The sequence below is a fragment of the Aythya ferina genome (assembly GCF_964211825.1).
Source record: "Aythya ferina genome assembly, chromosome: 4".
NCBI classification, from domain to species: Eukaryota; Metazoa; Chordata; class Aves; order Anseriformes; family Anatidae; genus Aythya; species Aythya ferina.
In genome coordinates, this window is record NC_140300.1 from 59,658,011 (window position 1) to 59,671,139 (window position 13,129).

Below are 13,129 nucleotides of genomic sequence, written 5' to 3' on the forward strand. Positions count from 1 at the left end.
GGCCGCGGCTCCGCCCCGCTGACGGGCGCACGGAGCCCCCGAGGGGGAGAAGGAGAAGGGGAAAGCTCGCGAGAAGCGGGGAAGGGGTGGGGAAGCGGCACGACACCGCCCCGCCGCCCCCCCCGCCGGTACCGGGCGCCCCTGGCAGTCCGAGCGCTGTGCTCATAGCGAGGGGTGTCGAGGGGCGGCCCCGGGCAGCCGCAGGGGTTTGTGCCCGTGGTGGGCTGCGAGCACAGAGCCGGGCTGCTTAGGGCGAAGCGGCAGGGTGGCGTGGAAACCGCCCTGAGTAGGGACTGAGCTTATTCGTGGGCGTTGTGGTGTAGAGTCATGGAATCACAGAATATCTCCTGCTGGAAGGGACCCACGAGGACCCAAAAATCAGACTGTGTGTCTGACAGCAGTGTCGAAATGCTTCTCGAACTCCGGCAGGCTCAGTGCTGTGACCACTGCCCTAGGCAGCCTGTCCCAGTGCCCGACCACCCTCTGGGTGCAGAACCTTTCCCTAACCCCCAGCCTGATCCTCCCCTGTCCCAGCTCCATGCCGTTCGCTCGGGTCCTGTCGCTGTCCCCAGAGAGCAGAGCTCAGCGCCTGCCCCTCCGCTCCCCTCGTGAGGGAGCTGCAGGCCGCCATGAGGCCTCCCCTCAGCCGGCTCTGCTTGGGGCTGAACAAACCGAAGGACCTCAGCCGTTCCTCATATGTCTTGTCCTCTAGACCCTTCACCATCTTCGTAGCCCTCCTTTGGACACTCTAATAATTTAATGTCCTTTGTGTTTATACAAATCTGTAATAGTTTAATCTGCATTGTGGTGCCCAAAACTACACAGTGCTCAAGGTGAGACTGCACAAGAGCAGAGCAGGACAATCCCTTTTCTTGACCGGCTAGCAATGCTCCAGAGCCTACTTTTTTTTTTTTTTTTTTTTTTTTTTTTTTTTTTTGTCATTATGCTTCTGAGGTCTTCCTTCATGACCTAGCAATACGTCTTTGAAGAAACCTGGAAGCACTAGCTTCAGAGAAGAAAAAGCTTCCAACTATACCTCATTTGTGTCATAAGCATGAAGTCTAGAGGTGACGAGCATCAAAATTGTTCACTTTTACTGCTGAGTCAAAAATATGCACTGACCTTAGTTATCCTTACTAAAATGAAGACTGCTGTGAGTCCATCAGTCCCTTAAAACCTACCAATGTCCAGATCCATTTAAAACATTGGAAACTCTTGGGGGTGTACCAGCTACACAAAAATCTGCAGCCTGCTGAAACTAAAAATGTGAGGCTTGTTTCAGAAAAACTTCATGTTTTGAGGCCTTCTCATCAACCCCCAAAGGAAACCACAAACACTTGCCAGATCTGCAGCCTGCAGCCATGTCAGCCCCCAGCATAACCGAGTATTAAAGAACAGTTCTTAATAATAAGAACGTGCTTTTGTCCCTACTTGGAGCTGATGGGCCATGACCTTGTAAAGCATTTCATGATGCATCATTCTCCATGGTACAACCTGAATTGCCTCCTGCACTGCATTGAAATTTCCATAAGCTGTATACGCAGAATCATAGAATCATTAAGATTGGAAAAGACCTCCAAGATCATCTGGTCTGACCATCCATTTCAAGTCACAGCACACCTTATGGCATTCTTTGCAATGGTCAAGTGCAGCCTCAATTTTTTTGTCCTTTAATTGTTATAAGTGTGCTCTTCCCAAGTTTCAGTTTTTATTTATATTTTTTTTTTTCTAAATTTTTGCTGGGTTTGTATTTTACTATGAACAAGATGTGAATCTGTTACGTAATTGTAATTCAGAAAATGCATAAATAAACACTTTAGTATGTTTAAGGCATTTATGCATTTTCAATTTCTAAGAAAATGTTCAGTGGTTACCATATTCCGTCAAGGGAGAATTATGTCTCTATTTGACAACAGGCAACCTGACAGTTTGTACAAATGTATGTATGTCCAAGGTTGATTTACTACCAAGATAGGTCTGGAAAAGCTGGTATCTGGGGTGAATGATAGTCACTGCATTTCTTTTGATATTTTAGAATACTGTAAGCCAATTCATTAGCCAGTTTACATTGCTTTTATGTATTAAAAAGTAAATATTTTTTTAATGTCTACTGCTTTGTTTGTAAGTATATGTATGTTTACAGAGTGAAAGGCTTGTCTCCAAATCTGAGCTACATTTCTGTACTAAATGATACAAGGACAGTATTCAGGTGTCAAGGCAATATAGTTGTCTACCAAGTTGTCTACTCAAGTATTTTTTCAGCAGTTGCATGGCTAAGCATTCAATTTGGAAAGTTTTGTAGAATGTGGCTCTTGGATCTCTTCAGTTCTAGGTGCCTTATTAGGAGACATCATTCAGCAATGGAATTACCTTTTAGAAATAGTCTTGCTTTTTCCATTTTACTGAAAAAGAAATCTTTTGGTCAGTGTAGTGTCCCACAGTAGACCTGTTTGCTGAATGCCTGATCAGTTGCTTAAAACTGGAGACAAGAACCATGAGTTATCCCCCGATCACATTGTTTCCCTGAAATTGATTAGCCACAATTTAATGACTTTTCAATAACACCTTTAGGCTAATCTTTTTTTATTATTATTATTTTTATTTATTTATTTATTTATTTATTTATTTATCTTTTCACTTCAGAAAAACCAATACACATCTGTAACTACTTATGTCTGGGTATGTTAGAACTTCCCTGGTGAAGTGTTTGCTTAAGAACAAGAGCACAATTAATTTGTGCAGTAAGTCAAAAACTGTAACCTGTCTGTGCACATAATCCTATGTGCGCAGGTTCAGAAACCATCTAAATCTATGTGCTTTTTATTTAGTGATCCACTTAGAGAGCTAACATGAAAGTTGTCAAGCAAGACATTTGGACGCTGATATATATGGAAAATGTCCGTTCTCTGTGAATGTAACTGGATGTAAAGGTTCCTCGCTACCTAGGTAGCTCACTGTGTGACTTCTCTATCCCACTCCACATATATGAGAGTTTACCTACAAACACATGGTCAATAAAATCATGAATCTTAAAAAGCTCTGAGAATTTCTGTTTTCACTCAAGAAACAAACAAACAGAAAAATGAAGGTGCCAGAAAGGTAAAACTTAATTTCTATAGGAAAATTATTTTTTTCAGCATTACTTTTACCTCCTCTGATTTTTTTCATTATACATAAATATACTTACACACATATATATATATGTATGTATACATGCATACATACCTGTAACTTCAGCAATTCAGAAGAAAAGGTTCTGGATGTATTTTAAGTCCATGCGTATTGCATTTTAAAGGTTTTACATCATCAGATTATGACCCTATTTATACATGCAGCCTTGAAAGTTATCTTGTTCTTTTTTTTTTTTTTTTTTTTCCTAGTAAATCCTGTATAAGAATACACCTTACTTCACTCAGACTTGCAGTACTCCATAAGGCTCTCACTGTAGCTTCATCCTGTTCTGCTCTTCTTGTTGAAATCAGCCAACCATGTTTTCTGGTCCCAGACTAGGAATAATCTGGAAATGACCATGATACACAAATGTCTCCAGATGGACAAATTTCTTCATGTTCTACTCAGTGTTTTTTGTTCCACCTAGTGTTTGCTTTCTTGTGTACTCATGACCCACCTGCCCCCTTTGTTCTGTTAAGTGTTATTTTATAATATGATTACAATTTTATGGCTGGCATGGCACTTCTGTAATGGAGTTCTAAAATTAATAACGGCACAATACATTGCAGGACAAAGTTTTACAAGGTTTTCTGACCAACCTGATAGATACATAGAACTCTCTCTCTCTATGCATATGTATGCATATCAAAAATTTTGGTGTGTTGTTTTCTCCTTGATAGCCACTAGGTTTTTCCTGTGACAATATGCTATTCTTAGGCAATGTAGAGTAATTATATTGTCTATAGAAGCCCCAGCTACTCGCTATGGAAATAAAAACTTGACCACATATGTATTTGTTCAACGACGCTGAAAGTGCAGTCTTTAGGAAGTATACGTAACGTTGATTAGATTGCACTGTATACTTTAAGTTCAATAATGCACTCTTGTAAAAACACTCTTCAAAATTATTTAACTTCCCATGGTATAGTCTCAGAAGGTGCATAAAAAAATCTACAGTGTTATCTTTTCCTGTCACATGACTAGTGCAAACAACAAAAAAAAATCTTATCTTTTTGTTTCTTTTCTCGTACTTTATAAAACAGTGTAGCCGGTTCAGTGCCCAGACATTAAAGACTCCACTCGGAACAGATTGGCATTATATATTCCACTCTACAGAAAATGTTTCCACTATATAACAGGAAAGATTTAGCCATAAGGGTCTTCCAGTGGATGACGGCAGAGGATATTGTTTTCAGAAAAACCCTCCTCCATTGGGTGCCATCTAAGCAGAAGAGCCCTCTGCTTGGTAGGGCTTGGGGAGTACCGCTGGGACCCGGGAACGCTTTCTGTAATGGGGCATCTTTTGGCTCAGAATACACCTCCTGTATATTTAGCTGTACCATCCAAGTGCATGTCCTGCAACTTAGCAGCTGTGATGAACTAATTACAGTTTGATCTTGACCTACCTGTCATGTCAATAAAAATGCTTGATGCGTGTTTCAAACGTTTCAGGTATATTTGAGAAATCAGCATACAGGCTACTTGAGAAATAGGTGCCATATAGATTATTCAACTTTGATCTATTTCTTTGATTTAGCACTGCAATTAAGTAGATTTGGTTCAAAGAGAAAGCTCATTGGTTGATGTTTTACACTGATGTGATAATGTTTACACAGATGTGCTTTGAAATCTCGATTATGGTGGATTTTTGGGTCCCACCACATGACAGGCTCCTGTTATCTGAAAGGTAAAATAATATAACATCTATCTGTAACTGCCTTCAGAGCAGGTCTGCCCGTGCTCTCTTCTGAGGTGATTTATCTGATCATTGTATTTAGCGTTAGTTTTTTCAGTTTTAAATCCCTCCACAGTAAATCACTTGCTTTAAAGCAGCCTTTTTATAATTCAGGTGCACACAGGGGCAGTACTTAGGACTGCAATGATGAAAAGGTGTAGCATTACCTGCTTTAAAGCACCTGCCAATTAATTAGCCCTATACTCTCCACAGCAAATAAAGCTAAGCAGTCAAATCCATTTGATCTCCCAGATTTAGATGGTGACTGAAAAGACCATGGAGCAAGACTGGAGAACTAATCTTTCATGATTCTCTACAACTTTTTTGTTTAAATGAAACCTTAGACTGCCAAGCAATTCTCTCAAACTTCTGAGAGAGTTAACTGCAAAAGATCTTTGCGTTTCGTACTTTAAAACTTTGTTTTAACATTGGCAAGGAATTGCATTGTGCATCTTGAACACTAAGATGAGCCATGCAGTTTGAGCCCTAAAATTCATTAGATATGATAGAAAATAACAGCGCAAAAGGCAGAAGTTGAGTTCTTAGTTTTAATACACCATTGCTTTATCATTGCTAGTAATTAATGTGTTCCACAAATAAATTTGCCTGTGTGAATCATTTTGCTTTTGTGTTGAAAAATGCATATGCTCAGCTGCAACAGGACAACAAGGTCCCACATTTTTTAATACATCGTAGAAAAGATAACAGGGAGCTTTTGGGATATGACATGATCATTAATTTGTGGCACTCAGACTTTGGTAATGGTCCCGTTCCAAAACCCCAAGGAAGATGGACTAGATGGGCTATCTCTTGCTCTGTTTCTTCATGGGTGCAAGCTTTGAAAATATTTATTACAAACCACGTGCCCGCTCATTTATGTTTTTAAGACTGATATACAAACGCCATAGATCAGTTTCATGTCATGTTAATGATAAATTAAATTGAGGGAGAATTTGCAGAGGGGAAAACACCTCCCTGACTATGCCAATTTCTTTAAAAATTCCCCTCCTTGTAACTGAAGTGATAAAAGGAAAGGGTAATGCATGTACATTTTATTAGCGTTTCAGAAACAGGGAGCAAAGCTGTCAGATCTTTGTGTTTTTTTTTCTTTCATGTGTGTCTGGGCAGGTCTAACCCTCAGGTAACGCCCTTTCTCCTTCTTCCCTCCTGCCTCTCCTTGCACCTGTCCACGTAATGCTCCAGCAGCTCCCACACGGGCCACGCTGTGGACCCGGACCTGGTTCTGGTCCTGATCCTGGTTCGGATCCTGGTTCCGGTTCTGGTCCTGATCCTGGTCCTGATCCTGATTCTGGTCCTAATCCCGGTTCTGGTTCCAGTTTTGGTCCTGGTCCTGATCCTGGTTCTGGTCCTGGTCCTGTTCCTGATCCTGGTCCAGGCCCTAGTTCTGGTCCAGGTTTTGGTCCTGATCCTGATCCTGGTCCTGGTCCCAGTCCTGGTCCTTGTCCCAGTCCTGGTCCTTGTCCCGGTCCTGGTCCTGATTCCGGTCCCAGTCTTGATTCCAGTCCCAGTCTTCTTCCTGATCCCGGTCCTGGTCCCGGTCCTGATTATGGTCCTGGTCCAGGTCCTGAGTCTGAGTCCTAGCCCTGATTCCTGGTCCTTGCCCAGGTCCTGGCCTTGGGCTGGGCACTGTCCACCAGCAGCAAAGGCACCTGTGCATGTGTATATGTGTGTGCATGTACATGTGTATGTGTGTACATGTGTACATAAGTGTGTGTGTATATGTGTGTATATGTGTATATGTGTGTATATGTATGTGTATATGTGTATATATGTGTGTATATGTATATGTATATGTACATGTATATGTGCATGCATGTTTGATGTGTCTGTATGTATGTGCGCACACATGTGTGTGTGCATATGTATATATGTATGTAAATATGTATATGTGGATACACGCGTGTGTGTGCGGCTCTATCTGTGCGTGCCCGCCCGGGGGCCGCCCCTGCCCTGCCCTGCCCTACCCGTGCCCTACCCCTGCCCGTGCCGCCGCTCCCCGCTCCCCGCTCCCCGCCGGCCGTGCCGTGCCGTGCCGTGCCGTGCTGGAGGTGCGATGCGCGGGGCTCGGGGTTTACAATTTCAAACGCGGCCTCCCCGCCGCGGCCGCCATTAGCATATGTCAGGGGGCCCGCGGGCTATATATACCGGCGCGGGGCCGCGCCGCCGCCACCCCGCCGCCTGGCTCGCAGCGGCTCGGCCCGGCCCGGCCCCGCCGCGCTCCCCCACATGCCCGGCAGCCGCCGCCCGCTCCTCCGCCGGCCCGCGACCCTCTGGCCCCGCTGCCCCATGGCTCCGCTGGCCGACGTGGGGCCCTTCCTGGGCGGCCTGGACGGCTTGGGGCAGCCGGTGGGCGCCCACTTCTTGCTGCCGCCCGCCGGGGAGCGCCCGGCGCTGCTGGGAGAGCGGCGGGCGGCGGCGGCGGAGCGGGCGGGCGGCGGCGGGGCGGCAGCGGCAGCGGCGGCAGCGGCGGCGGCCGCGGACCTGGCGCACTTGCAGGGCATCCTGAGGAGGCGGCAGCTCTACTGCCGCACCGGCTTCCACCTGCAGATCCTGCCCGACGGCAGCGTGCGCGGCACCCGCCAGGACCACAGCCTCTTCGGTAGGAGCCGGGGAGAGGCAGCGGGGGGTCGGGGCAGGTGCCTGAGACGGGCACCGGGGGCAGGGAGCGCGGAGCATCCCCTGAGAGGGGCGGGTGGCAAGCGGGGGGCTCAGCCGCCGTGGGGTGCTTTGTTTTGAAACGGGACAAAAAGTTGGAGCGGAGGGACCCATCGATAGCCCGAAAGGAGGGGAAGGCAGCCCCAAAGTGTGCACGCTTCACCCAACAGCAGGGTGAATGAATCCTAAGCGGCAGCAGTAGGAGCTGCGCCTCCGAGCGAACCTGCCGCTGTCAGCTCCGTGCGAGTTGCGGTGGGTATTGATTTAGCAGTCGTAAAAAGGTGATTAAAGTGCTTCCTATCGCCCTCCCCACAGCCAAAACAGCCCGCTGGAAGGGCTCGTAATTGCCTTTATAGCACGGGGATGTTTTCAGAAGTAGGAGAGCGGTAGTCAGCAGAGTTCTCAGAAGGGAGATTTCCTACAGCGTGTAAACACGAAATAAATCTTCGCTTAAAAAGAAGAAAAAAAGTTAGCCCCAGATCAAACATTCTCTGGGCTTTTTAGAAATGTTCTTCCTTTATTCTACCACCGCTCTCTGCAGGTCTGTCTGATGTGGTTGCTTTGTGGGTTGAATCACCTGCTTATTATAGGCTTGAAAAGAGCGGCTTTGAAAATGATACCAGAAAGACAAAATGCCTCCACCTCTTTTTCTGGGACTTTGTGCTTTAGGAACTGGAAGGCTAGCTTGATTTACATGCAATAGAGTTTTTAATGATCGCTCTTTGTAAAGGATTTATACTCTTTGCTGCTTGGTGAGATAACTAAGAAACCTGCCAAAGCTCAATTAAAAATCAAAACACTTGAAATTGTTGGATAGTCCAAACAATCTGTCTGCCTTGCAGTGAAAGCTGGTCCTGAATGAAAAAGAGAAATCATAAATACAGCAAATAGACAAAAGGACACTGTAAAAACCAAACACGCTATTTAAAACCACTTTCCTTAGATTGAGTTTCTTTTACTGTTTTGTGGTTTTGCTGTTGTGCAGCAAAATCCTGGGTATGATTCTAGACCAGCTTCTTTTGAAGCTCTGTTTACATTGTTAACAACTTCCAAAAAGCCGCTTCACACATTCCCTTTCTTTCATGTTTTATATGTACTATAACCTGTGCATATCAATTGGTTAACCCAGCTGGCATATGCTTGCCAAATTGCAGGCTTCAAATAGAGCATCGTCTCCCGAATACTTTAAATTATTAACATGGATCCCATTTTGGGCAAATGTAAGATAAATAATTCTATAATCCAAGCATTAGCAAATAACCGGCATATTTCGTGCACATAAAAAGCCTGCACTGAAGATTACAAGTTGTGTCAAGAGGTGCGGGCCAATGGGCTAGATAAGATGTCTGGCAAATACTTTTTTTTTTTTTTTTCCTGTGGGTAGATTCTGTTATATAAAATTCCCATCAGTACTTTGATTTCTATTCAAACGATCTAATAATGAAAGTGTTTTTTTAAGATAATACTATAGCGAAAGTAAAGTATATTTTCAGGTAATCCAAACCTATCTTCCAATGTTTGAGCAGGCAGCTTGGCAAACAGCGTCTAATCATTACAGATTGCAACTGCATAATACTGAAGGTTTTAGCCTGAGTGATGAATAAAAACCTTTAATCATCAAAGCAATTATATATATATAAAAAGCTTTCTTTAAATAAAGTAGGACTCTTATACCTAGATGAGCTTCTCAGGCTGCTTTCCTGTGAAAATGTTGTATATGTTTCGATACAGTATTTGAAATTTCAGAAAAAGTAGGCCATATTTTTATATCTACTGTTTCTACTTGCTTTCAACTACATTTTGGATGTTTTTATTGATTTTTATCACACAAGTTGATTTAAAACAACCTCTTATTGTCTTTTTTTTTTTTCCCTTTGGATATCAGGTATCCTTGAATTCATCAGTGTGGCAGTGGGACTCGTCAGTATCAGAGGTGTGGACAGTGGCCTTTACCTTGGAATGAACGAGAAGGGAGAACTCTATGGCTCTGTAAGTACTACTTTCACATCAGCTTGTACATGTTGATGTTTTGATTCACTTATTAGCACTGTGCAAACACCTCTAGTGTCTAACTGAGGCAGTCTTAACTTTTAAAACACTGACATCTTTTCCTGTTGGAATAAACAATAAATTCTTAGAGTGTATGATGTATGGCCTTGGATACTAAATATTTGATGGCAAAAGTTTCTCTATCCTAGATGCAGAGAACTGAAGAGAAACATTCCTCTTAAAGACAAAAATAGCTAATTAAACTAGCCATTCAAAAAGCATTTAGGTTGCCTAGAATCTAATTTGCTTTTCATGAATACTGCAAATGCATCATAGTGTATATCATCAAAAACATGTAATGCAAGGAGAAAAAACTTGAAAGGATAGCTATGGAACAGGTAAACAACTATTAATATAGTATCCTGAATTATTTTATGTAGATAATACTCCTTTACAGATCAGCAGAGGGTGCTTCCAGGTACCAGTTTTTAATGTAAAAGCATACTTTCAAGAGCTGGGAAAAAAGGATAATACCATGTGTCACAGTTAGGTACCACTCTTATTTGAAAAATTGTAATGGTGCAAAAGTATTGGCAGTACCATCCCTGGAAGTCTTCAAAAGACGCTTAGATGTAGAGCTTAGGGATATGGTTTAGTGGAGGGCTGTTAGCGTTAGGTTGGAGGTTGGACTCGATGACCTTGAGGTCTCTTCCAACCTAGAAATTCTGTGATTCTGTGTACCTGGAGATCCCAGTTCTGGAATGCTTGTGCTTAAGAATGAAATTAAGCTTGTACTCATTACAGTTGATTTGTATATGTTGAATAACTTCAACATATGGCTGCAAAATACAAGCTTTAATTTTTCCAGTACCATTAGGGTCTCAGACTCTTCTCCTTCAAAATCTTAAAACATTTAGAGAGAAATTATTGGGTCTCTCCAGTTAATGCCTCTTCATTTTGTTGTTCATCACTTCTGTTTCTAATGCTTCTGGGACTGACTGATTTATTGCTTACCTGTAAGTGATTAATACCTTCTCTAAAAAAGCAGAAAAGTGCATGTTATAATTTGTGACTTTCTTCATTAATCATCTGAATCCATAATGGATTTTGGCCTAGAAGTATTGTGAAGGCTTTAAATGGGGTGACAATCAGTGCTTTGAACAAATATGAAATGGTGACCTGCTGGCTTACTGCTGGCACTTAAACTATACTATTGATGACTTCTTAGAGAGGGAGTTATCTAAGGCATGTTTAAATCCAAAATTTTGTATGTACATGTCCAGGTTTTAGATGAAAAAGGGATAAATTAGCCTGCCAAACTCCATGTTGGGTCTATATATTCTTCTTGGGTTTGATTTGTTAAAAATCAAATGAACCATAAGGCAGCACAAAGCCTATGGCATTTTGTTTATTTTTATCATTTTTTCAAGTGTGTTCAGATATCTAGCAACAGCTTGACTTATTTTTCTTTGTTTCTTTCTGTAGGAGAAACTAACTCCTGAGTGCATCTTCAGGGAACAGTTTGAGGAAAACTGGTACAACACTTACTCGTCCAATGTGTACAAACATGGAGATTCGGGGCGGCGGTACTTTGTAGCACTTAACAAAGACGGTACTCCTAGAGATGGGGCAAGGTCCAAGAGACACCAGAAATTCACACATTTCCTGCCCCGACCTGTGGATCCCGAAAGAGTTCCAGAACTGTACAAAGATGTGCTGGGTTACAGCTGAGGAAGGAGGGAATCTTGGAAGGAAAACCACACCAGATCTGTTTGATCTTGCCCTTTTATTCATGGCGATACCAGCATGAGGAACATGGGTACTGGATTTGAAGAAGCTACTTTGTGATGGCCAAACCTCTAATTTCCAGTGTTTGGATTTAGGAGACAAAGCCTTAAAGCTGAGAGTGGACCAGCCTCCTTCAAACTTGCTGACTCTGTGGTAGCCAGTAACAAAAGGGAAGTTGGAGTGTGACTTTCTTAAAAATAACAAACTTGGCAATTTCATCTGGATTACTTAGGGTCCATAAGTTACCAAAAAAGTACCTACATCATATGGATCCAATAACAGCTGGGAGAAATAGAAAGAAATAAACTGTAAAATAGTTTTTTAAAAAAGAAAAAATCCTGAGAACTGTGTATGAAGTGTTAGTGTCTTCACTTCAGTGATGGACCTTAGATGTCAATGCATCATAGTTGGAGCTGGAACTTTTATTCAGGATGGACCTATTTATACATCTCCAGATAGCATATATTTATTTTATATATTTATTTATTAAAGAGTTTATTTTTTACTGGGATATGAAGAGAATACAAGCCCCTAAACCCAATGAGAGAGCATTTACAGTGCCAATATTTGCTTCGAGTAGTGTCATGATACAGCAATGACATTACATTGCAGTGCATCCAAAACCTGGATATTCAGATTTCATTGTCAATCAGTTACAGAAAAAGCTTATATTGTGTGCACATACCATTGCCTCATGACTATCCTTATATTGGAAAGAATGTTTTGGTTTCTTGACCTATGAGAGTGCCTTACAGAACTGTATTGAATTCAAATGCACATTTAAAAAGGGAATTAAAAATGATTTTACTTTATTGGGTTTACTGTCATTTTTAAAGTGTCTCTTTGCACATTATATGTAACATTGCAAACATGAAACAATTACAAAAAGTGTATTATAGTTACCTTGAAAGGACAAGTAGTATTAGCTCTTGCAGTCTTGATTCAGATCGCATCATGCTGGATTTTTTTTTTTTAAGTGACTTGTACTGGCTTTACTAAAACACAAATAACTAAATGACTAGAATTCTCTGCATTACATCAAATTTTTCACATAGGATTATCATCACTGTATAAGATGTTTTAACTATGTATCAGTATGTTTAAGGGAAACAGTATTGGAGTAAGGAGTTTCTGATATCTGTGAATGAAAAGCTTCAAGTGAGTAAAGGCTGTTTCTCCACTGAGTACAGAGGAGCCTAAGGAAATGACTTTTTAATCTTAACTTCTCCTTTAGGAGAAATTTTTATGCAGCAGTTTTTGTGTGAATACTGTCAGCACAAAGATGAGCTAGGGCTCTATGCTAGTTACAGCTATATGACAGGTAGATCACATCAATTTGGTTTACACTGATTTAACTCAGGACTGTCAGTTACAAAGCACAGATTCCTCTGAATATTGACTGACTCCATTCTCCATAAAAATACCAAGGGTTAACAACAGGCCCTGTGTGGTTTAGCCCTAGCCCTGCTGAAGCTTGTTGTTGGATAATGCCACCACCTCAAGAAAAAGGTCTGGGAAAAGGACAGGAGGGAGGAAAGGTGGACCAGGAGAGGGCAGCAGTTTGTATGCGCTGCTGGAGGTGCTCTCACCTTTCTGCTGCCAGCTCTCCTGGTGGGCTCCAGGTCAAGATAACTCATTTGTGTTCAGTTTTGTGAAAGCATATATGGTTAAGTACTGCACCTGCATCATTTATATCAAATCAAGTTATTAACAAAAAGCATTTTCCAGAATATAACACACGTGCTTACACCATTGCTGTACCAGGACTTC

The 13,129-nt window shown here is 42.2% G+C and overlaps 1 protein-coding gene across 1 annotated transcript; it reads left to right on the top strand.

Moving 5' to 3' along the window:
• Positions 1–7,213: 7,213 nt before the first annotated feature.
• On the top strand, positions 7,214–12,171 carry FGF20 (fibroblast growth factor 20; the record flags this gene model as incomplete). The annotated part of the gene is made up of 3 exons (XM_084519047.1): positions 7,214–7,526; positions 9,468–9,571; positions 11,057–12,171. The coding sequence occupies 3 exons, from the start codon at positions 7,214–7,216 to the stop codon at positions 11,300–11,302; spliced, it is 663 nt and encodes a 220-aa protein (XP_084375173.1). The 3' UTR covers positions 11,303–12,171.
• Between the last annotated feature and the right edge of the window lie 958 nt (positions 12,172–13,129).